The 25,068-nt window shown below is 32.4% G+C and overlaps 1 protein-coding gene and 1 long non-coding RNA gene across 2 annotated transcripts in view; both read left to right on the forward strand.

Moving 5' to 3' along the window:
- Positions 1–6,387: 6,387 nt before the first annotated feature.
- LOC143082756 (uncharacterized) lies at positions 6,388–8,283 on the forward strand. The gene is made up of 3 exons (XR_012980466.1): positions 6,388–6,481; positions 7,631–7,781; positions 8,098–8,283. It is a non-coding gene; the product is annotated as an uncharacterized LOC143082756 (long non-coding RNA).
- Positions 8,284–8,307: 24 nt separating this feature from the next.
- LOC143084181 (uncharacterized) overlaps positions 8,308–25,068 on the forward strand; it is a 41,018-nt gene continuing 24,257 nt past the window's right edge. The window contains exons 1-15 of the mRNA XM_076260591.1: positions 8,308–8,319; positions 9,250–9,271; positions 9,675–9,768; positions 10,351–10,468; positions 11,451–11,599; positions 12,360–12,493; positions 12,885–13,157; positions 13,526–13,816; positions 15,497–15,645; positions 17,512–17,653; positions 18,966–19,069; positions 19,471–19,674; positions 21,604–21,778; positions 22,865–23,139; positions 23,557–23,712. Coding sequence (XP_076116706.1) covers positions 8,308–8,319; positions 9,250–9,271; positions 9,675–9,768; positions 10,351–10,468; positions 11,451–11,599; positions 12,360–12,493; positions 12,885–13,157; positions 13,526–13,816; positions 15,497–15,645; positions 17,512–17,653; positions 18,966–19,069; positions 19,471–19,674; positions 21,604–21,778; positions 22,865–23,139; positions 23,557–23,712 — 2,298 coding nt within the window. The remainder of the gene's footprint in view (positions 8,320–9,249; positions 9,272–9,674; positions 9,769–10,350; positions 10,469–11,450; positions 11,600–12,359; positions 12,494–12,884; positions 13,158–13,525; positions 13,817–15,496; positions 15,646–17,511; positions 17,654–18,965; positions 19,070–19,470; positions 19,675–21,603; positions 21,779–22,864; positions 23,140–23,556; positions 23,713–25,068) is intronic.

Below are 25,068 nucleotides of genomic sequence, written 5' to 3' on the forward strand. Positions count from 1 at the left end.
TTGGCTGCGAGTAGGTGAACTTGTAGGTGATAGAGAGGAGAAAATCAATGGTTATGTATTGCAAGCAGATACATCTGGAATTAAAGTTGCATGGGATGCTGATGATCCTCAATCTGGCATAAAAGAATATCTGGTTTCAGTTGGTACCAAGAAAGGTGGATTGTTTTTTTAATAAGTAGTTTAATCGATTGATAACTCTTATCTTCAGTCAAATGGATTAGAAATGCATCATGTATTTATGAAAAGGCGACTATCAGAATTGATAATTCAGAATTATATAGAATCAAGAATATATTAGATACAAACAAGCTTTTTATGGAAAAGAGATAGGAGTTTAAGTTTGACTTAAGGAACTACTGTAATATTTTTTCTTTCTGTGAAGATAAACATCAAACATGTGCTGCACACTGAATACCCCGTATAGCTAGAAATCTAATAGTGTAAATCACATTTTTTTGTGTTATTTTAAATGCAGAAGTAAATATATTACACTGATTCCTTATAATGATTTAAATATTTTAAATTGCTCTTACCATCTAGAATTAGACTGTTCAGCCACATTAAATAACGATATCACGACAGTTAGGAATATAGGAGTAATAACATCTTGTTAGCAAAGAGAATTTCATACTGATTGAAGCTGTTTTTTTGCCCCCGCTTTCATTTAATTTATATTATTTTGTTTAACAATTTACAGGAGGAACAGATGTTTTAAATTGGAAGTCTGTAGGTACTAGAAATGATGCATACATTAATGGTTTATCCCTGACCGTCACGGATGAGGATACTAAATGGCCAATATATTATGTGTCATTGAAATCTGTAAATGGTGCCGGAATAATTAGTGAATCTGTTGTATCCACACCAATCATTGTAGTGGATGAAGATCAATCTGGTACGTATAGCAGCAACCATGTGAATTCAAAATAATGTGTTGTTTTGTATTCATTAAAATAGTTCGCTTAACAACCAACTGGTATTACACTGATAATTGGAAACATTTTATGAAAATCTGAAGGTTAAATGCTTCTTTCAATCAAATAAAAAAATACTTAAATTCACCTCTAGTAGAAGTTGATATCCTCATATGGCATAGTTTTGACATGTTTTTGTGTATTTTCCTATTCCCTTGACACATATAACAGACAGTTAGAAAATAGAATCGGGGGAAAAAATCATCTATGAAAGTGAATACAGTACTAGTTACCTTCTATCGTATGTTTGTGTACAATTAGATATGCATTTCATGCGTTATTTATAAGCATATCGTTTGGTTTTGTTTTGTTGTTTTGTTTTATTCTTTGTAAAACATCTAAAAATGGCAACAACAATCATTTTAAATCATCCAAAATAAATCAAGCCATCAACTTCAGTTGGAACAGGGTAAAACATACTCTACACTATTTGAAGTCGTAGTGAAAGAAGCAAACAAAACATTTCGCATAGTTTAAGGATTTCAACTCATGTTTTAGTATCTTCAAATGATTTAGCACATTAACCTATTAAGTATACTGGGATTGCTAAGACAACGTTTTCTCAACCTCAGCCAATTTTTGACTGTTAAGTTGTAATTTTGCATAGCTTCAAAGTAAAAGCAAAAGTTCATATTGATCCTGTCATTCCTTTTGTTATTAGGCATTGTAGTAGATGGAACAGACAGCTCTTACACAGTTGGAAATGATATCAGCTACCAGTCTGATATCTCTACTGTGTCAGCACAGTTTAGCGAATATACCAGCCACTTACATGGTGTTATGTCCTATGAGTGGTCAGTAGGCACAACACCATCAGCAGAAGATGTTCTGCCATTTACCTCTCATGGAATTGTTCATAAAGAAGAGAAGAATGTAAAAGGAGATGGTAAGGATACATATTATTTTTTTAGGTGTTACAAAAAAGATTGAAGTAAACAAATAACGAAAAGATACAACAATATTTTTAATTTGTATAGATAGTGGTCTTTCAAAAACGAATAAGATTTAACATAAGTGTTACTATTTGCTTCTTATTTTGTCCGTAAAATTATGAAAGATAGAGGCGAAAGATTTCAAAGAGATATCCAAGCTAAACAGACAAAAGTAAAATAACAAAAATACCGAGTTCCAAGGAAATTCAAATCGAAATGTCCGTAATCAAAATCAAAAGCACCGACACATCACACAATACCATGTCAAAAGAGAAAAACGACAAAATATAAACAACAGTTGACCAAAGGCAACATAGAAAACATATGAGTAAGCAACATGAACGCCACAATAAGCGGAGTGATAACAAGTAATTTGGAAAGGTAAAACAATACAAAAACAACTTGCAAACGATCAAGTTGACAACATTTATAGTTTATTTATGCCAGCTTATATTTATATTTTGACAATTTATGTATTTGCAGCATATTGCTATTGATTTACATTTGTGTTGATTTTAATTATTAGAAATAAATTATCGGTATGAACATATTTTCTAAAAAGGATTTTGTCAATGCATGATATTTTCTCGTCGTATCATATGGTGCACTAAAGCTGCAAACTTCCTTTGGAAACCTTAACTTAGAGTCTCTCTTATTTTAAATCCTAATAATGATCCGAAATAATTCATATAACACGTATATTTAAATGCAACAGTGCATCTTTCTAGAAAGCATTCAATATTGAGGTATAATTTCACCGAATTTTAAAAACTGATAGATACAGAAATCTCAATACAGAGGTTAATGAAAAAATAAAATGAATGTATGGAAAAATTGGTATGTGTCAATTCTAGCAATAAAGCAGGGGTTTGTCTACCTTTTAGAATACAGAGTGTAGCAACTATGGAAAACCCAGGGAAATTATATGAATATCAAGATTTCATTGAAAAAGTTCAGATATAAATTAAAAATCTTAACATTTAAGAAAAATAATGAGAAACTGCGGTATAATATTGCTGATCAGACAACTATTTACCAGTGTCCAAACAAAGAATTTGGATGTTAGCAACTTCGATTGTTTGTGAAATATTTATGTATATTTTTTTAATTTTCAATCTTTGGTGCTTTTTATAGACAGCTCCAGGATACGTAATATGTGTAAGAATCAGAAAATGAAAAGAAATGTAGATTGCCTTTCATGACTTTGTTGGTTGAGGGTGAAAACTTATGATTTATTATCTAGGTGTGACAAGTGCTGGTTTTGCTCATACAACAGTACAATTACAACCAAATGTTACTTACTACACTACTGTTAGAGGAATAACAAATGTTGGGAATGTACTGGAGTCTGTATCTGATGGATTTACTGTCGATAGGTCATCCCCAACTGTGGTAATGGACAGGTATATTGAATGGCATTGTTTTAGGTGGATTTACCGTTGATGATAAAGTCTTATTCAGTCTTTCATACAATTTTCAGACTTATCCACAGCAGTTAATTCAGATCTGTTAAGTCTTAGTTTGGAGTCTTAAGAATTTGTAATAAAAGAGGGACGAACGATACCAGAGGGACAGTCAAACTCATAAATCGAAAATAAACTGACAACGCCATGGCTAAAATGAAAAGGACAAACAGACAAACAATAGTACACATAACACAACATAGAAAACTAAAGAATAAACAACACGAACCTCGCCTAAAACTAGGGGTGATCTCAGGTGCTCCGGTGAAAGGAAAGCAGATCCTGCTCCACATGCGGCACTCGTCGTTTTGCTTATGAGATATCAAATCTGGTAAATAGTCTAATTCGGTAGGTCATATTTATGAAAGGGAAGGGGATTGTTGTTACGACTTGAGGAACATATCCGATATCATTTGTGAAACCTTAACATATTAATAACATACAAAACTGACCGCAAGTTAATTGTGTCTGTACACTTATAGTTAATTGTCTGTAAGTTACAAGAAAAGTGCATTTGGAGTATCCAATTTTAATCCTAGTATCTATCGATTCCGCCGTAGGTGAAGTTAACTTCCCAGTGGTATCACTTGCAAAGTAGTCCGCACTTCTGTGTTATCAATGATATGGTCAAAAATAATGAATTCCTTGTTAACAAATCCTTGCATGTTTCGAAAAATCAGGAGTTTCTACCCTAGGAATAGATCACCTTAATATTGATCAAAAACCATCGGAAATTTTGGTCTCTAGCTCTTCAAATGCGTACTGTATTTTCCATTTAATCTGGGTTTTTTCAAGTTCCGCTGGGGGTCTTAAATTACGAAACTTCCGACTTCTGACGAACACAATATTAATGCTGATACCAATGATGAGTTTTTGGTAGATTTCAACCTAATATATTTACTGATAATAGATTAAAAATGGACAGGTATATATTACACGTAAAGATTCAAAACCAGCTCTGTATCTGAATGATTTACTTGTTATAGTTCAACCTCGCTTATGGTGACGCACATGTATATCTAAAGACTTTGTGGCTGATGAATTTATTGCCAATATGTCAATTCTAACTATTTTAAATTACTTGCATACCCTAAAGAAAAGATGGCTTTAACAGCCGGTAGGTCACATAAATTCTCTGAAACCGATATTATCAAGATGCTTGATTTCTTGATTGACAACATATTTGTAACGTTCGGAGGACGTGTTTTTCAACAGACTGTCGGCATCCCAATGGGAACAAACTGTGCCCCTCTACTTGCCGACTTGTTTCTTTATTATTATGAGGCTGACTTCATGCAGGAACTTCTTAGGAAGAAAGATAAGAAGTTAGCAATATCCTTTAACTCTACTTTCCGCTATATAGATGACGTTCTTTCACTAAACAATTCAAAATTTGGTGACTATGTGGAACGCATCTATCCCATCGAATTGGAGATAAAGGATACTACAGATACAGTTAAGTCGGCTTCATATCTTGACTTACATCTAGAAATTGACAATGAGGGTCGGTTGAAAACAAAACTTTACGACAAAAGAGATGATTTTAGCTTTCCAATTGTGAACTTTCCATTTCTAAGTAGCAACATTCCAGCAGCACCTGCATACGGGGTATATATCTCCCAATTGATACGATATTCCCGTGCTTGCATTTCCTATCATGATTTACTTGATAGAGGGTTACTGCTCACAAGAAAGCTATTAAACCAACAGTTCCAAATGGTGAAGTTGAAATCATCCCTTCGTAAATTTTACGGACGCCATCACGAGTTGGTTATATATCGGATATCGGATATGTTCCTTACGTCGTAACTACAATCCCCTTCCCTTTCATGAATGTGACCTACCGAATTAGACTATTTACCGGATTTGTAATCACATAAGCAACACGACGGGTGCCACATGTGGAGCAGGATCTGCTTACCCTTCCGGAGCACCTGATATCACCCCTAGTTTTTGGTGGGGTTCGTGTTGTTTATTCTTTAGTTTTCTATGTTGTGTCGTGTGTGCTATTGTTTTTCTGTTTGTCTTTTTCATTTTTAGCCATGGCGTTGTCAGTTTGTTTTAGATTTATGAGTTTGACTGTCCCTTTGGTATCTTTCGTCCCTCTTTTATAAAACTATGGTGGTTCTCAAGTATATCTAAAAATTTAAAACAAAAACATGTGATAAAAGCTAAAACTTTTGAAAATTTATTGAGTATTGCATCGTGTGTGTGCCTTGTACAATATTAATTGTTTCTTGACTTTTATTACAGGCTTACTGATACAACCTCTTCAGAGACATACATAGGAGCAGGATCAACCATGTATCAGAAAACACCAGATGCTTTATCTGCAATGTGGCATTACAATGATACAGAAAGCAAAATAAAAAGAGCATGGTTTTCTGTAGGGACATATCCATATAGCAGAGATGTATATGAAAAGAGAGAAATTAATATCTCTTCCACACTAACAAGTAACTTGCCATTAGCATCAGTATTACCAGATCTGTCAGGTATGAATAAATGTACAACATTAATAATTGTGTATATCAGAAGTATCATCTGGAATTACTACCAAGAAAGTTCAGTTTTTGACCAAGAAATTTTGAAATTCCATATAATGACATAAATAGTTATAGATGTAGAACTACTGTTTAATTGCTAAGTCAAGAAGATCATACCAGACAGAAGTCTATATTTAAACATAGTTGTTTGTTTCAAAATATGTCGAATATTTTGGTAATTCTGGCGTGGCATATTTTCATGTTATACCTGTTTATGGTACTTGCAAATTTACTATTATCAGTGCGATATAAACTGTATAAAAATGTCCTTTTGTCCAGAACAGAGTGTATCTTTCACGTGGCTTCACTTTCGTTTAACTTAAGAAATAGTGTTATGGATGTTTAAAATTGGTGAGTGTAGCAAAGAGGACACGAGTCACTGATTCATTCTCTAATAATGAAAAATCACACGAAATATTTCTTCTGTTTTTGTAGGGAAACCAAACATTATCAGTATTTGGGCAGAAAATGAAGCCGGTCTAGTAGGCCGAATTATATCAGGTGGTGTGATATTTGATACAACATCACCAGGTCCAGGTGTTGTTAAATGTCCTGAGTATGTAGGGGTAAGTTATATATGCTTTTAATGTTTAAACAACGTAATTCACCAAGTCATTATGTGGTTACATATTCAAAGTATTTAAGAATAATTCATATTGATGGTGAACTGTTTTAACCAGAACTCAAGCAGAGTATGTACTGATATATTACGAGTCGTTTGGTCTGGATAATTACATATTGCGTCATATTCGTGATTTAAACATTTTGAATAAGTATGAAATTGTATGATGGTGGTGCATGCATTGCAGAATATGATTAGTCTATTAAGGCTGTCTTAGTGATTTTCAAATTTCAAGCGAATCGCTTTGTTTTTGTTTCTTCATATTAATTAGTTTTTGAGATTTGGACATGGGTAAAGTACTATTAAAATACAATTTACACAACTTGTGATGCATCCTAAGGTCATAAGTGATAGATTCAAAGAGAACATTATACGCAATTAACAATCTGGTTACTTCTGTGTTACTCCTCCAAGTCAGGAATATGACTGTTTTCATCCAGTCGTTTGAAGTGTCTGAGCTCTTGATTTTGCCGTTTGATTGGGGACTTTCCGTTTTGAATTTTCTTCGGAATTCAGTTTTTTTGTGATTTTACTTTTTATATCCCGACTGTATTACGTTTTTCATATAGATGAATTTTATAAACAGTTACTTAACAAACCATACTTTTTTTATCAGGTACCTTAAATACTAAAATATATCCTACATGGTATAAGATTGACTATGGTGCGTAGGAACTATTTGTTTTTAAACATGTATTTCTTTCCAGTATGTTTTTACCGGGTCCATTTAGGTGATGTTGTATCTTATAAATTCTAACCAAATTATTTAAGCAAATAATTTCGCTCAAGCCAGTGCAAGTGGCCTTTTTAAACTTGCAATGAGTGATGCCTTTGATATAACAGTAGTAAAAGCGCTGTTTTATTTTGATTTTTGTGTGAATATTGTATCTTTGTGCTGTGCAGGTTCTTTTTTTTTGTAATGGATGGATACCCCATATCTTTTGTTTTTTCTATTAAATGACTTTATATTATATCATATGAGTTCAAAATGGGAAATTATTACTAGCTGATATTTATGATACTTGAGTATCAAATGTAAACAATACCAAAATAGCATTGTCCATTATAAATCCACTATCCTCCTTTACTGCAGATATTGGTTCCTATTTATTGTAAGTGGACAGGATTCCTAGACAGTGAAAGTCCTGTTCACAGATTTATAGTTGCGATGGGCTCGGAACAAGGTGCTTCTAATGTTTATTCTATGGAGGTTCCAGGGTATTTTACAGAACATTCTATTCAAGGTAAACATTATTCCATAGCTTGTGAAAGCCTAGCAAAAAAGAAATCTGATATGTGGCAACAAACAACACCACTGAAATACAGGCACCGTCTTTGGACAAGCACATACTTTAATTAGGTCTGAAATTTGTTTTATAAATCCTAGAAGTTAAATTACTGACATTTAAAACACAGTTGTTAAAACGCATGCTAAAATTTAAAATTAACATCTAGTGTTAGTTATTGCAAAAATATATCTAAATGAAACATATAACAATAGCATAGTTCAAATTACATGATTAGCACAACTACGTATACACTAGATAAGTTTATTTTTAGGAGTCACGAAGCAACTGAAACATGGTAAATCGTATTATGTTACTGTTACTGCCGTTAACATGGTTGGTTTGAAAACGTACGGCTTCTCGGGATCAATCGCTATAGATACCACTCCACCAAAGTATGGTAAAGTTATAGATTTACATACAACATACAGGTTAGATGTAACAGATAACGAGGTTACTGTCAACCTTAATGCCAAAGTATGTGATGAAGAAAAAGGTAAGAGTAAACTTTATCGCATGCATATATCTGTCAAAAGTTCAGATAGGATATTGGAAAAAGAAATTGTACAAGTAATTGAACTACAGATTCAGAAATATTGAAAAACTTAATGATTGTCAACATCATAGACCACATAAACAATCAGCTAATTAATTGCACTTGCACAACAGGTAGACATTTCTAAACAAATTGCAACTGGACCTAAGTGTTGCAAACCCACCGATACATGTTTGATTCATACATCCATATGAATTATCTATAGAAAGTAAGCACACGAGTATAAGTATAGAACCATCATCTTACATGCATGGGTTACATTATCAAAGGAAAGCGACAAATGCCTGTTTTGTATATAGATATACAAAAGTATCGGTAAATGTAGTAAAATGCTGTCTTAGAAATATCAGCAGTCGTAGAGCTCAGCTGACCTGATTTTATACCATATCTATAAAGCAACAATGTTGGTCTTTTGACCATTCGTTTTGGACGTATTAGGGGATCTGTTTTGTTCCTTAAGTACATTTCTATCGCAAAGTAATACAAGTACATTTCTATCGCAAAGTAATACAATTTCAAATCAATGCATGCTTCATGGTATACATGACAACTATATATATATGTTTTGTAGCAGTTCTTACGTAACAACTGTTTATATTTTAACAGGTTTTTTTAATGGACATAATTCAATCAATTTAATACCTTTAAACTTAATATAGATCTATATTTTATCATTTTCGGGGCTCTGGTGGCAGAGTTGTTAAATGTTGTGAATTCGAACCTAATCCATCCCCAACGTGGCAGGTGTGTTCAAATTCAATCTTAACTGTCACTTTCATTCGGAATGTTGGTGGTTCTCTCCTGGCACTCCAACTTCCATCGACACTGAATCAGAAGAGTCAAACATTTTTGAAAGTCTTTATTTTGTAGGAAGTTGTAAATAAACAAATCCGTATTGTCCTAATATATAAAGAAACAACGGTTGTTTCTAATTAAGGGCTTCCCTTTCGATTGAAAAGTAAACAGAAGCTATAATTAAACTCATCATAGATTCAAGGACTAAATTTTATATATACGCCAGACGCGCGTTTCAAAGATCATCATATATTCAAACATAATTAATAAATAGTCTGTGTTTTGAACATCGAATCATTTTTCTGGATTGACAATATCATCAGGAAAGCTCAAACCTAAATTCTTCAAAGATCATTGTTGCTTAATGAAGTTGAAACCTCAGTTTTTCATTCTTTCTTATTATTTTATTAATTAGGCATGTGATATACATGAAAAAATGTGCATATCTGCGTGCAAGACTGGGATTTTAACAATTTGAACACTTATAATTTATATTGCAGAGTGTGATTTGCTTGATGCTACATGTTCAGAATCTTTATCAACTGTATCAGTAACTTGGCAACCATTCAGTGATTATGAATCAGGAATTGTGAGGTATGTTACAACAAAAGTGTATATCATTAACTTAATAGTGTCTTCCTTTTAATGCCCAATTTATAGGGATTATGTTTTCTGATCTTTGCGTCCGTTCGTCTCTTCGTTCGTTTGTCCGTTTATTCGCTCGTTCGTCATCTTTCCGTCCGTTCGTCATCTGTCTGTCCGTTCGTTTGTCCGTCTGTTCCGTTTCGGATTAAAGTTTTTGGTTAAGTTAGTTTTTGATGAAGATGGAGTCCTGTCAACTTGAAACTTAGTACACATGTTCCTTATGATGTGATCTTTCTAATAGCAATGCCAAATGAGAGAACGGATTCCAATTTACCGGTCTACTGAACAATGATATTGCGATTGGTGCATCTGTGTACTATGGACAATTCTTGTTTCTTGTAGTCTCATTGATAAATATTTTTTATTATATCACATTGATACGTTTTCATTGGTGTATAATTAAGTGGTTGGAGGAATATTTGTTACTTGGTGGTAGCTTATTATTTAGTTATATCATTTTATTACGCTTCTACATATCCCAATTTTATGGTTTCTTCAATACAAGATCTCAATGTTTGATATTTATTTCAGATATCAGATAGCAGTAGGCACAACTCCTGGAGGAGGGCAAATAATGTCATTCTTTGACATACCAATAGATGCCCAATATCATACAGTGACTGATATTGATTTAATGGGACATAGAACGGTAAATTTTTCGATCCATCCAAAAGCTTGATTTGCTTTATAACATATTTAATTATTTGCACAGAAAAAACCTATTGATCTTGATATGATACAATGAGGATGCTGATGATGATCATGAACATCATGACTCTGCACATTTGCCATGTAGCAAAATCAAAATATCCTCCTTCTAAACAATATCTATAAATTATCAACTTGAAAAATGTTGTTGATGATTCTATCATGTGAAAAATATCTGATAAAAATACAAAATCTATTCAACCGCAATGCGGTTTATCTATTACCAATGTTATTTCAACTGATCGGGACGAGCTTACGTTTTAATTTGCATAAGGACACCCTATTTGAAGATGTGTGTGATAAGGACGGTTGCCGTTATAATTATTATCGATTTCTTTCTAATCACCAGTGTCATCAAAAGAATTTACAAAAGAATGCCTGGACACTTCATTTATGAGTTTATCCTAAAACACCTATATATAGATGGACTGGTGTATTATAAGCAAACCGGTTAAACCCCGCCCAGTCAAGTGAAATAAATAGAGTAATAGTTACTATAAACTGAATAACACTGTCTGTAATATATACTTGCCTGTTCATAACATTTTGATGTACAGTTTTAATGAAATGATGAGGTTGCGTGTAGGTGTAAAAACCAGCGAGAATGTCACAGTTAAGGTTATCCGCAGTTTATAATTATCAGACACTAACCATGATGAAGGACTATGCTGAACAGATCTTGTTCAAATGCATTGCTATTGTTTATCAGTGTTTTAAGAAAAGGGGGATGATTGTGCTAAAAAAACCTATAAATTGTAATATCTACGTTATTTAATGATAACTGTCTATTGATAAAAATGTGTAGTAAATCCTTTTGTTCAACTGGAACGAAATGAAATTAAATTGTTATTTTGAATATATCTTTTTTTAAGTATTTAAGTATATTTAACTATTTTGAAAAACGTTTCCTTTATTTCATTAAGGTGTATGTATCAGTTAAAGGTGAAAATGGAGCCGGATTAGCCAGTGTTGCTACATCAAATGGATTACATCTATCGTATCTAAGTCAAGGACTACCACCTGTGTCTCATATTGGAATAAATGACGTTCTTAGAAACTCAATAGGAGATGTGTAAGTATTGGAAGCTGGTTATTCATTAGTGGAGCAAAAGAACATTGTAAAGCATGATATCTCAATCCATCTGACTTGGGATTTACAAGAAATTATATAACTGCTTTGTTGTTTTTCCAGTTGTATGCATGTAGTCTTTAGTATGACGTCCATTATCACTGAACTAGTATACATATTTGTTTAGGGGCCAGCTAAAGGACGCCTCCAGGTGCGGAAGTTTCTAGCTACATTAAAGGCCCCTTGGTAGTTTTCGGCTTTTGTCTTCTATATGGTCGAGTTGTTGTCGCTTTGACACATTCCCCCTTTCCATTCTCAATTTTATTTGTTGTTTTGATTTTTTTTCACTCATTGACCCTTTGCCGTCAATTGGTATCTGTCTTCTGTTGATAACCTGTCGTTAAACAATTGAGATTTTTATCAGAGTCAAACCTTGAAAGACATAATGTTTCTATCAGATAAAAGAAATGGCAACTAATTTACTAAAATTATGATTATAGTCACGCGTCAATTTGAAAAAGAAAAAACATCGCTTATATCATGCAAATGAAAATCAAATGCAATGCTAATTAAAATTGAAATTAAAACCTGTACAATTTCAACAGACAGTGCAGATGATCTTTTCTTGAATGTTTTCTACACAAATGCTCATAGCCTAACATTATAAAGCCAATGATTTATCAATCCTGATAAGGTTAAAACGACATATTGTTATATACACAGATATCAAATTACTTATGGATTTTATGCAAATATTTCTCAGAGATTTTCAGGAAAGTTCTGACACGTACAGAGCATCATGGGTTGTGTCTGGTGATCCTTGTTCCGTCAAGAAATATGAGTGGCAGGTACAAAGACTTGATGGCAAGATCATACAGCAATGGCTGGATATGGGATGTAAGTTTCACATTCTTCATGTACAACTTTAAGTTATCCTACCGGATACACAGACCACAAGTGAAGAAGATAAATTATAAAACATTCCTTAAAATCCTTGCTGTTGAATACACACTACACATTAATTGCAATGTTGACATATTATCTTGAAAACTATAATAGATAGATAGACACTCTAGATAGCACGAATAATCAACAAATAACGGTTCAAATCGTTTTCCGAAAATTTGAGCGTTTTCAGCTATTACCCTAAACAACTAGAAACATATGTAGACATTTAAAATAAATAACACGATCAGAAAGACAAGATTAACAAACAAGTCAAGTCGAATTTTCATTTTTTCTGACAATGTACTTATATTGTATATACGTATATGATTCTTTTTTGAAGTGAGGAACTCTGGAATGAATGATGAACTACACATGGAAAGTGGAGCTTTGTACTATTCATTACTAAAAGTAACAAATGCTTTGAATTACACATATATTATAAGATCTAATGGTGTAACAATTCAACAAGACCCACTTATGCCTGGGAAAGTATTTGATGGAGATATAACTGGATATGACCTTAACTTCCAGCCATCTAGGACAAGGGTATCAGCTAATTGGGATAGTTTTGGGTTGCCTGTTGCCGCTAAAGCACAGTTTGATGTTATTTCAGGTATCTTCATTGTAAAATGATGACATCATTGCATTTTATTATTTCCACAAATGTTTGGTTTTGTTAAAAAAAACAATCTCTCTATCAAACACCATGACTGCAATTTCGAAAGCTATATAAAGGTTAGTATGTAGGAACATGACAACTAGTAATACATGGAAAATCATAAAAGATACATAAAGGCAAAAATAAAAGTGTACACAATGTCAAGATCTACCTCCCTTTGGTGTGTAAAAGTTATCAGATGATAAACCATTCACCTTGAAAGGTCGCCTTTTTATTATCAATTATTATGTTAACGTAATGACTATCAAAACAGTCTATTACAATTAATGTCATTATTTTTCGATTATATTTTTCATTTAAAGGAAATCCTGGACTTCATGTAAACCAAGGAATACTTGAGGAACAAAATGATAACCAACAAGTTACCTACTATGAGGTAGCTGTGGGAACTGACAGAAGATTTCCTAAAACAAGGGATAACATTGTACCATTTACTAGTGTTGGCAGAAATACATCTATTACCTTCTACAACCTTGATCTGGTTCCTGGTTCAGGATTGTATTATTTCACTGTTAAAGCCTACAGTGCATCTTACTCCATTGCCACTGTGACATCTAATGGATTTCGTGTTGGATTTGATGGCAGTATTGCAGGTATTTGTCAATACAAAATAGAAAAAAATAATGAAACAGGACATTGTTAATGGACGAAGATCATTTACTATACTGAAATTTCTAAAATCTGCCCTTTCAAGTGAAAAACAAACCATTGATATGAACCTATTGACAGTATTTTTTGTCCTATTTTGCCATTCTGATTTAACAAAAATTCCAAAACATGTTTTTTTCGACTTTAAATCAAAACTTTAAACTCCTTGCTATTGATATTGAAATTGTGTTTAGTATGTTAATATTTCCGTAATATAATCTTATACAATCTTTAAAAAAAATACAGCTAAAGGGTCTAATTTGTATCTTGTGTTTATAATTCTTATTCAGTCTAACGATTTACATGTAATTATCAAAGCTTTTAAAGATATTTAACCTAAAATGAAATAACAGTCAAAATGTTTATTAAAGAGGGCAATACATGATAAAACCTTTTAAAGGTGGCTTATCATTTTGGTTGGGAAAATAGGTTGGATATTTCTCGCACTTTTGTCCCTTTTATTATACACTGTTAGATGCCTTTTAAATCCATTCTGTATAAATAAGTCTTAGCTTTGGCATCACCCACCATACATTTTTTATGCCCCATTTATGGGCATCCTGTTTTCTGGTAAGTGCGTCCGTTTGTTCGTCCGTCCGTTCATTCGTCCGTCGTCCATTCGTCCGTTCGTCTATCCCGCTTCAGGTTAAAGTCTGTGGTCGAGGTAGTTTTTGATGAAGTTGAAGTTCAGGGTTTTGGTGAAGTTAAAGTTCAATCAACTTGAAACTTAGTGAGCATGTTCCCTATGATATGATCTTTCTAGTTTGAATGTTAAAGTAGAGATTTTATTTCATTTACACGGTCCACGAGAGAAAATAAACTACAAAAGAAAACTTTAAACTAGCCGGTCAGCACGATTAGATTTGCGTTGTATATCAAATTATTAGGACTGCCAATTCACTAGTTACACCCCTTAAATGAGGACAGTTAATTTCAAGCTTTTAAAAGATATAGAGAATTGTAAGCAGTTTCTACAAATAAAGCATCATGACCAAAATGTTCAATTACCTTGTTATGTGTACATGACAATTATGAAATTTGTTGTGACTTTAAAGACATTGTCTTGAAAAACTAAAAAAAAAAGAGACCGCTGATGAGGTCTACAAATTAGTAACCTAAACCTAAAGCCCTCTTTTGTTATGAAAATACGATTGATTTTAAGATTTGTAAAGTAGCTGAAAAAAGAGACTTGGAAAATGTAATACAAAATATGTGTAAAGGGTTGTAAGCTTAACTTATTTCAATACACTGTTTATAGTGGTGTTACGTCTCTATTCCAAAACAACATGGTGTTGAGGATAAATCTAACAGGTATCTATATCTACCGACGAATAAATTGATAACTATTGATTTAAATAAACTAATAAAACACATTTAAAGCTAACGCGTTGCAATTTTTGGCATTTGTTTTTGTAATAAATGGAAGTAGGTTGATATACTAAGTATTTAAGACTTAATCATTTTGATAGGCCATTAGTCTTAATACCACATGTTTACGATAGTCAGTAGACTCATTACAACATGTGTTTGTGAACTAATACGATATATATAGGTCAGTAAATTCCTTATTGGGTCACTAGCACACTATAGAACCAATCATCTTACGGTTGTTTTGTATTTTCTAGCTGGGAAAATGATAATGGCAGATTTTGTAAAGAACAGAACACAAGTTGGAGTACAGTTTGAAGGATTCCAGTCTAAACTAGATATATTAATGTATTATGTTGCATTATCTAACCATTCAGAGGCCAATGGGACCGATTGTCAACTCTATGTATGCATTATATATGTGTTTTTTTCCTATTTTGATATAACACAAATTAAACTTGGTGTGCACAAATCGGAAATTTTTGAATTTACTCTAATCTCAAAACGTTAATAGTAGAATTGCAGGTCAAATTGTAAACATTCATGTATATATTTATTCTATTGAAAACATTTAAAATTACAAACATTCTTTGACTAACAAAAAGGAAAAGTTAGAAATGCCTAACTTATTTCATTCTTTGTACTTTTTAAGGCGAAAATTACAATCAGAAAAATTCATTAAATTAGAGGTAAAAAAAATAGCTGCATTTTGAAATTATATGTATCTGATTATTTTATAGGTTGATGACAGATTTTTTAAACTAAAATTTATTGTTATGCCTATTTTTTTTATCAATTTTTTCGAAAGATATAACATCGACATGTATAGATAATGCCAAATTATCTAATTAGTTGGAATTTAAAGATGGAACATGAGGCATCAAATTTGACAAAAAGCTTATTCTTAAAAAGATTTAGTGTAATAGTATTTTTTGGTCTATACATTATCATATTAGAAAACAAAATCAGTAGTAAATGCCCATCTGACATTTCATATCGACTTGACTTAAAGTAGATAGGGTGTCTTCCTCCTTCTTGGATGTTGAAATACCAGAAAACTTCGGTCTAGATCTTTGATAGAATGTGCAAATTTTGAGAGTAGTAGGTAAATCATGTTCAAGAATTTTCATTTCAATATAGAAAATGAGATGTTTTAACATATTTTATGGTTGTATCTTACAAAAAAACAGAAACTTTTGTTTGATTATTTTTTTCAAACTTTGCCACATAAGAGGGGGTAACTCAAATGTAAGGGCAATTTATTCAGATGAAGGTACTTTTACAATAGAATGTGTTAGGAAATTTTCTATTTTATTATGTAGCAAGAAAACGGGTCCGGTGACTTCATTTTTTCTTTTACTTATCTGAAAGCATACTATTAAAGCTATCTTCTCATATTTATCTCATAATTCTATAGTGCAGTTTTTGTTTTATGGCAGAAAATTGTGTTTTACATGCATAATCTATACAAAATCTGTCAATTTTGAACAACCTGTAGCGTAAAAATAAGTCCCGTGACCCATTTTTTTTTTAAAGCACGATACATGTATTTTTGGCAAATTATTAAAAAATTATATAGATTGTTATTTAAACACCCCATCTACCTTAACTCCAATGCAGTTGTCAGGTTAAAATTTCATGACTCATTTCTTTCTATTTTTTTGTGCATTATGGTGGACAAAATTTGATTTGGATGCTAGGAATTTTTATATATATGCTCATGCCGAAATTTTCAATTTCAGTTGAAAAGGTTTAAACTTTTGAAAAACATGGAATTTTATTACAGTTGTTCCATGCAGGATTTTTCGTTTTACAAATTTACAAATTTATCTTTTATTTTCAGTTTGGAGTAGAATTATTTTAAAAATATGTTAAAGGTAAACATTTCATACCTATGACTATTGCTCTTAATTGCTGACACGGAGAAAAGCCTTTGAAAATTTGGTAAAAAAGGTAGTTGATTTTTGCAATTAATCAAAACTGTTCTTACCGTATTAAGTACATGTAGCTCATGCTGGAATAAGCTGGAGAAATCCTATAAAAACTTGAAGTGTTTGGGTAAGAAAAAAATGTGAAGGCTGTTATTTTGTTCATGAAGGAAAATTAACTTCTTGCAACATTTATTTGACCTTTATCGGAAGTAAAGAGTTCATTGCTATTTGAAATAGTTTTGAAAATTGCCAAAGGTTTAGGGATTATGTGTGTCAACTCTTGACATGTAATTAAATTAAGTCAAGCATGATTAATTCTATGATATTTTTGTTTTTGTTAGATTGGAGGTGGCAAGGCATCTAAAGAAGAGAGAGATAGATTATACAATCAGTTCTCTATCACAAACATAAACGAAAACACCTATTACAATTTCGAGAATCTAGAGTTGGAACATGGAGAAAGTTATTTTGCTTGGGTAATAGGTAAGAATTAAGAGTTTACAATTCTCAATTAATATAATAAAATACTCATTCCGTTTATTTACATTAATTGTTTGTGTTAAAGCCAATTTTTAGCTCACCTGGCCGAAAGGGCCAAGTGAGCTTTTCTCATCACTTGGCATCTGTTGTCCGTCGTCCGTTATTAATTAAACTAAACTTGACCACAATCATCATTGGGATATCTAGTTTAAAAGATGTGTGGCGTGACCTGGCCAACCAAACGAGGTGGCCCCCATGGCTTAAAATAGAACATAGGGGTCAAATGCAGTGATTGGCTTATAACTCAAAAACAATTGTTTATCAGGTCAAGATCTATCTGCCCTCAAATTTTCAGATGAATCCGACAACCCGTTGTTTGGTTGCTGCCCCTGAATTGGTTATTTTAGGGAATTTTTGCGGTTTTTGGTTATTATCTTGAATATTATTATAGATAGAGATAAACTGTAAACAGCAATAATGTTCAGCAAAGTAAGATTTACAAATAAGTCAACATGACAAAAATGGTCAGTCGACCCCTTGCGGAGTTATTGCCCTTTATAGTAAATTTTTAACAATTTTGTACATTTTGTAAATTTTTGTTTATTTTGACAAAATATTTTCCTCTGTAACTAATGGGTCAAGTTCATTATAAATTGAGATAATTGTAAGAAGCAAGAATGTTCAGTAAAGTAAAATCTACATACACATCACCATCACCAAAACACAATTTTGTCATGAATCCATCTGTGTCCTTTGATTAATATGCACATAGACCAAGGTGAGCGACACAGACTCTTAAGAGCCTCTAGTTTTCCAGATCCTGTGATGCATAACTTCTCCACACTTTGCTGCACTAAGTCTTGAAATGGTTGCATGCTTGTAAAGTAGTATCTTATTACGTCAACTGTAGTGTAAGCTTTATTGAATTTTAAAGAGACGAACCAACCTGACATATATAGTTCTATGACGGGGCGATTGTGGTCGTACCTCTTCTGCATACATTTCTTGTAAGATAACAATCTGAAAAGATAAATTATAAAAGTGTTGTCCATGTACATATAAAAGGTGTGCCAAGCAGGGGATAATTGGAAGACAGTTCTGTGGCTACACAACTGGCAAATCATGTTGAAATATCTAAACATAAACCCGATTTTAGTTTTAGGAAGGGTAAATTCCTATAGAAAATAAGATTAAGTTGTGATATAAGATTTACAGGAGCAGACAAATTTCCAACCAAATCATTATACTATCTAAGAATGAATTAGGTAAAATATATGATTCCTTGAAGTTTTAGTAAAAAGATTTATTTTTCAAGGTGTTGATGAGTCAGGTGAATGTGCAATGATTTCTCATCGTTTTGTTGTTGACATGACACCCCCAATCAAAGGCAAGCTTACTACAGGATCCTTGTATGATATGGTAAGTATTATTTGGATGAGTGAAATAGTACAACTACATTGGATTTCTTTTCCATTTAAATGTTATGGTAGCCACTTTATTGTACCAACAGAAAAAAAAATTGATAAATACCCCTACATTACAATTTTTCAAAAGTGGAGTTTCCTTTTCTCCAGAAGAAAAATAATTCTTAAAATGTTTCGAAGTTCCAATGTTAAACCTGTTCCTGTAAACTGTGGTATTTGTTATACAAATTTGCACAAATATAGTTGTCAAAAATTTGATTTTAAAAATATTTATCTAAATTATTTCCAAGAAAATATAATCATGTGCTTCAAAAAGCTAAAAGGCGTGTAATCAACTTTCAATCGCGATATATGTCACTTTTGCAAAGAGTTTTATTGTTGTTGTTTTATTCACAGCCTGTAACCTACACTGTTGATAACAGCACTATACAAGTATTATGGGAGGATTATGATGATCCAGAGTCTGGTATAGAAACCTTTGAAGTTTCTTTGTGGAATTCGTCCTCATGTTCTGATCAAAATATACAAACATTATTGCATGACTGGATAGAGTTGACAAATAATTACACAGGATACAGCTTTGTTGATCTACAACTTGAGGTATGTTTTACACATAGTGTTGTTCCTTCAATGTAAATCATTAGATAAATTAAGTGACTTATTATTACGATAATTATAATAATGATATGACTATAAAGTATATATTTTCTCATAGATTACAACATATTGAATCTTCTTTGATAAAATAGTATGTTTATCGCGGGAAAAAATGAGTTTCTAGTCAACGTTAATCAAGTACGTTCATGACGTCATGCAGATTCTCGTTTTTCTATTTCTCATTTAGGTGTTTATTTTTAAGCATACTTTCTAGAATTACAACATATTTAATAGGTAGCAACTTCAACTGCATATAAAGTTAAACCAAACAAGCAGCAGTTAAATATGATAAATAAGTACTAAAATATTGAAGATGGATAACAGAAAAGTCTTAACATAAAGCTATTAAGTTTTGATATAAGTTTATTCAATGATTAATCAACCCCTGGCAATATAACATTCATCTGCGGTCGTTAGTCTCAGTGAGTATCATATACTTGTGGTTGATGAATCAGTGTATCACACTTGTCAAAGGTTAACAATTATGGAAATGTTTTCTTCCTAAAATATATATTTTAAATTTGTATTTTTGCAATTTTTTACCATATGCACAACAAGCATATCTTTCTGTTCATCTGTTTGACATTTTCGATTGACTGAAATACAATTTGTTAGGGTGGTACCCAACACTTTCACTAAAATTAATTTGGCTCGTTTAAATTTCATAAAATTTTGACAAAGTATTTACTTTGACCCTTTTACAAAAATATAAAAAATTAAAATAATTTGAACCAAGCGTTTTATCAGAAAAATTACACTGGTTATATAGCAGTTTGACAAACACTAATTTTGATCATTGAGAAGCTTTATATTGCCTCCACGACGCAACGTAATTAAAACGTTTAGCTGATATTACAGAGTTATCTCCCTGTAGTGTTAGGTACCACCTTAATATGGGGTCTATTATGGAATTCTATTTTGAAAAAGCAAACATGTTATTCCATTGAAAAGGTTTAACTGATTTTAGTATTCATCTCATGGAACCAAAATTTAGATACATTTTAATACAACGTGATATTAAGATAACCAGTTAATGTTTAGCTCACCTAGCCAAGAGGGCCAAGTGAGCTTTTCTCATCACTTGGCGTCCGTAGTCCGTCGTCGTGGTCGTCCGGCGTCGTCTGTTAACTTTTACAAAAATCTCTTCCTCTAAAATTACTGCGCCAAATTTAACCAAATTTGGCCATAATCATCACTGGGGTATCTCGTTCAAAACAAATGTCCCACGACCCGGCCCGCCAACCAAGATGACCGCCATTGCTAAAATAAGAACAATGGGGGAAAATGTAGGTTTTGGCTTATAACTCTGAAACCAAAGCATTTAGAACAAATCTGACATGTTGTAATATTGTTTATCAAATCAATATCTATCTGCCCTGAAATTTTCAGATGAATCGGACACTTGGTTGATGGGTTGCTGTCCCTGAATTGGTAAATTTAAGGAAATTTAGCCGTTTTTGGTTATTATCTTGAATATTATTGTAGATAGATAGAGATTATCTGTGAGCAGTAATAATGTTTAGCAAAGTAAGATCTACAAATAAGTCAACATGATCAAAATGGTCAATTGAGCCCTTAAGGAGTAATTGGCCTTTATAGTCAATTTTAAAAATTTTCATAAATTTTGTAAATTTTGGTAAATTTTTACAAAATGTGTTTCTCTCTAACTACTGGGCAAAGCGCATTTTAGATAAATGTATTGTTAACAGCAAGAGGGTTCAGTAAAGTTATATCTACAAACACATCACCATCATAAAAGCACAATTTTGTCATGAATCCATCTGTGTCCTTTGTTTAATATGCACATAGAACAAGATGAGCGACACAGGCTCTTAAGAGCCTCTTGTTATTATTTTTAATCTTTGTTATCAGAAAGACACACCATATATTGTACAATTTAAAGTAACAAATAAAGCAGGATTATACACAATAGAAGATTCTCCACCAGTATTGTATGACTTGTCAACACCAACACGAGGGAAAGTAGTAGCTGGAAACGATTTTTTAAAGGAACAAGTATGGTTCAGTTCAGGAAAAGCAGTATCAGGTATAAAAATGCTAACAAAAATAAAAAAAATTAAAGGTACATATTAACGGAAACCACTGGCACAATTTTTCCTAGGAAGGAGGGGGTTATTTCGATATTTTTATGCCCCATTTATGGGCATTATTTTTTCTAGTCTGTGCGTCCGTTCGTTCGTCCGTCCGTTCGTCACGCTTCAGGTTACAGTTTTCGGTCGAGGTAGTTTTTGATGAAGTTGAAGTCGAATCAACTTATACTAGTAAACATGTTCTCTTTGATATAATCTTTCTAGTTTTTATGCCAATTTAGAGATTTAATCCTATTTTCACGGTTCATTGAACATAGAAAATTATAGTGCAGATGTGACATCTGTATACTGGGGACACATTCTTGTTTTGGTAGGGGTGTTCTTAAAGAAATGTATCCATTTTGATAAAACATTCACAGAAGTTCAGTTTCTATATATACTTATATAAATATTTGAAACAGAATGATCAATACATATATACAAATCAGGAGACAAATGTCCCGGGATCATTTTTTAACTTATTTGAAAGGGGAACTTTCAGATAAATTGGTTTAACTTAATATACTAATGACCCTTAATTATTTAAGATTTCTAATAGCACATTTATGTTTAATATGAAGATTATACATACCCCAAATCAATATACAATTATCAACTGAAATTCATTTTTATAGAGTATATTATAAAAAGGAGGGTAATTTTTGTATACAATCTCGCCAAGTTATGACCCATTTTTTTATCATATCCCCGTATGTCAAATTATAGGAAGGGACCACCCGGTAATTTTCTGACAAAAACGATGGGTCAAACCTGATTTCATAGCAATCTAGTATATCGGTTTTCTATCATTTAAGATCTTATTAAAGTCCCCTAAGAATACCGCGTAACGCACGAGAGGTAATAGGATGTGGCAAACATTTAAATTGATTGCCATGTTTTTCTTTTTTTAGGAGGGAATTTGATGTTTGTAAAAAAAATTGATGATACATTCACTAGTTTGACATTTCTTTATTGGTTTAAATCAAAGAAAATTAGGCTCTTAAACAATCAATAGTATCACATATCATTTCTGTTAAATGCAGGTACTTTTATACACTTACCTAGCCCTGATGGTCCAGGATGTCCGTCCAGACATATATCTATGATAAACGATGGGGATTGGAGAAGAATTGAGCAAATAGGATTCAGAGATCCAAGTGGTACCATATGGAAGTTACATCACCGTATAGAGAACATTGATACACTGATCTATGACAATGCTATCTCTATAAAGCTGGCTCGAGACAATATAATGAATAAGATGTTTACCGGTGCTTATGTTAGGCCAGCCGACATTGAAAATGGTGGAGTTTATCATGTAGGTTGCTTCGAATAAACCATTGTATGATTGTTTTCTAAAACTATAATCAATAAAAATTGAAACAGCAGTTTATGTTTAATACTATATTTGAAGATCTAATACTTGCAATTGCTAAAAAATAATTTAGTTTCAGAAAGAAAAAATAAACTGTGCGAGGTTGTATTTTAATTGAAGAAATACGTTTGATTGTTTCGAAATTTTGTCATGTTATGAAACGAATGATGAGGCTATAATATGGGTTTAAACTATTACTTAAGCATGACATTGTGAAATAAAAAGGAGGAATATATATTAATATTGAGATATTGGAATTAAATTTAATTCCTATAAATGATGCAGTTTAACTAGGTCTAACGCTTGTATCCTATTTCTATTTCAGTATAGATTTGTTTAAGACTTTTGTTGTTTCTTCAGATATCTATTAAGGCAGCGGGAGGAGATGGTCTAGCAATCACTGGTGTCATGTTCTGGGATGGACCAAAAGATGAAATATCTACATTCACTTATGAGGAAGACTATGATTGGGCAGCCCATGTTTGTGAATGCTGTTTGATGGATCCAGTTCCAATTGTATGTATATCATGTATATTACCATGCATATTATACATTAATATCTTAAGTAATAGCTGATGCAATGACAATAATTTGATTCTATACTAAAGTTTCATATAATCATATAAATGTTGTATTCAATTTTCAACTTAAATTCGATACCTTATAGATCGGTGACTCAATATATGACGTAATTGAGGTTTGAGTTATCAAAGGTTGCGAGTTACATCATGTGTAATACAACTCACTATATTTTTACCTCGTTTGTGTTAATATTGAACAGTTTTATGCCCCACTTAGGACATCATGTTTTTTTCGGTCTGTGCGGCCGATCGGCTGTCTGTTCCAATTCAGGTTAAAGTTTCCGGTCAAGGTAGTTTTGGATAAAGTTGATATCCAATTAATATGACACTTAGTAGAAATATTCCCTGTGCTATATCATTTCTAATTAAAAATGTCAAACAAGTGCTTTTATCTCAATTTCAAGGTCCACTGAACATACAATACGATAGTGGACAATGATGATGTGTTGAACAACGGAATTACATAAATTATGAAATTCCATCAAAAGCAAATGCCATATTAGATATACAAACAGACTGTAGATAACAACTGACATATTCCTGATTTGGTACAGGATATTGATTTTGGTTGAACTTAGTGTTATGGCTTGCAAAGCACACCACTACAATGGCTAGTAAAAAAAGCGCTAAAATGGCAATACTACGTGACAGGAATGCAGAACAAGCAAACGAAATTACACTCAGGATAGAGAAATGAAGGACCCCGGGAAAATATTTTTAGACGCCAACCATCCCCCTAAAACATGGGACAGTATAGTAGCACTACAAGATCAAAATCAAATATATAAACATCAATTGAATAGGGCTTAACTTATCTGATTGATATATGTTTATAAGGATAGGAAGGTTAATAGCAATTGTTTGATAATAATATGTATTGGATTAAAGGATTGGTTAACGATAGCCTTTTAGATTTATGCTAAATGAGAGTGTTCGAAAACGGTTAAAAGTGTACCGAAAGCTTCGATAATTGTAATGATCTGTTTAAAAACAAATTTTACACCTTGGTTTTTCTGTTTTGCACTTCAATAAAGAGTTGATCAACCCCTTAAGTGTGCATGATTTATGCAGGAAATTCTATTATCGTCCTTTTTTCATAACTTTGAACATAACTTTTGCATAGATACATTTAACCCCTACCCTTGTTTCCAGAACAATGTGGTTCCTGGAATTCAATTTTAACCAAGGTGTCTGCTTTGGAAATAGAACATGTTGGATCATAAATAAGGCCAAAGTTTTTTCTGAAGCATTAAGTTCGATGAAATGCAAAAAATCATCGAGTTGACAAAAC

This window comes from Mytilus galloprovincialis, chromosome 7 (assembly GCF_965363235.1).
Source record: "Mytilus galloprovincialis chromosome 7, xbMytGall1.hap1.1, whole genome shotgun sequence".
Taxonomy (NCBI): domain Eukaryota; kingdom Metazoa; phylum Mollusca; class Bivalvia; order Mytilida; family Mytilidae; genus Mytilus; species Mytilus galloprovincialis.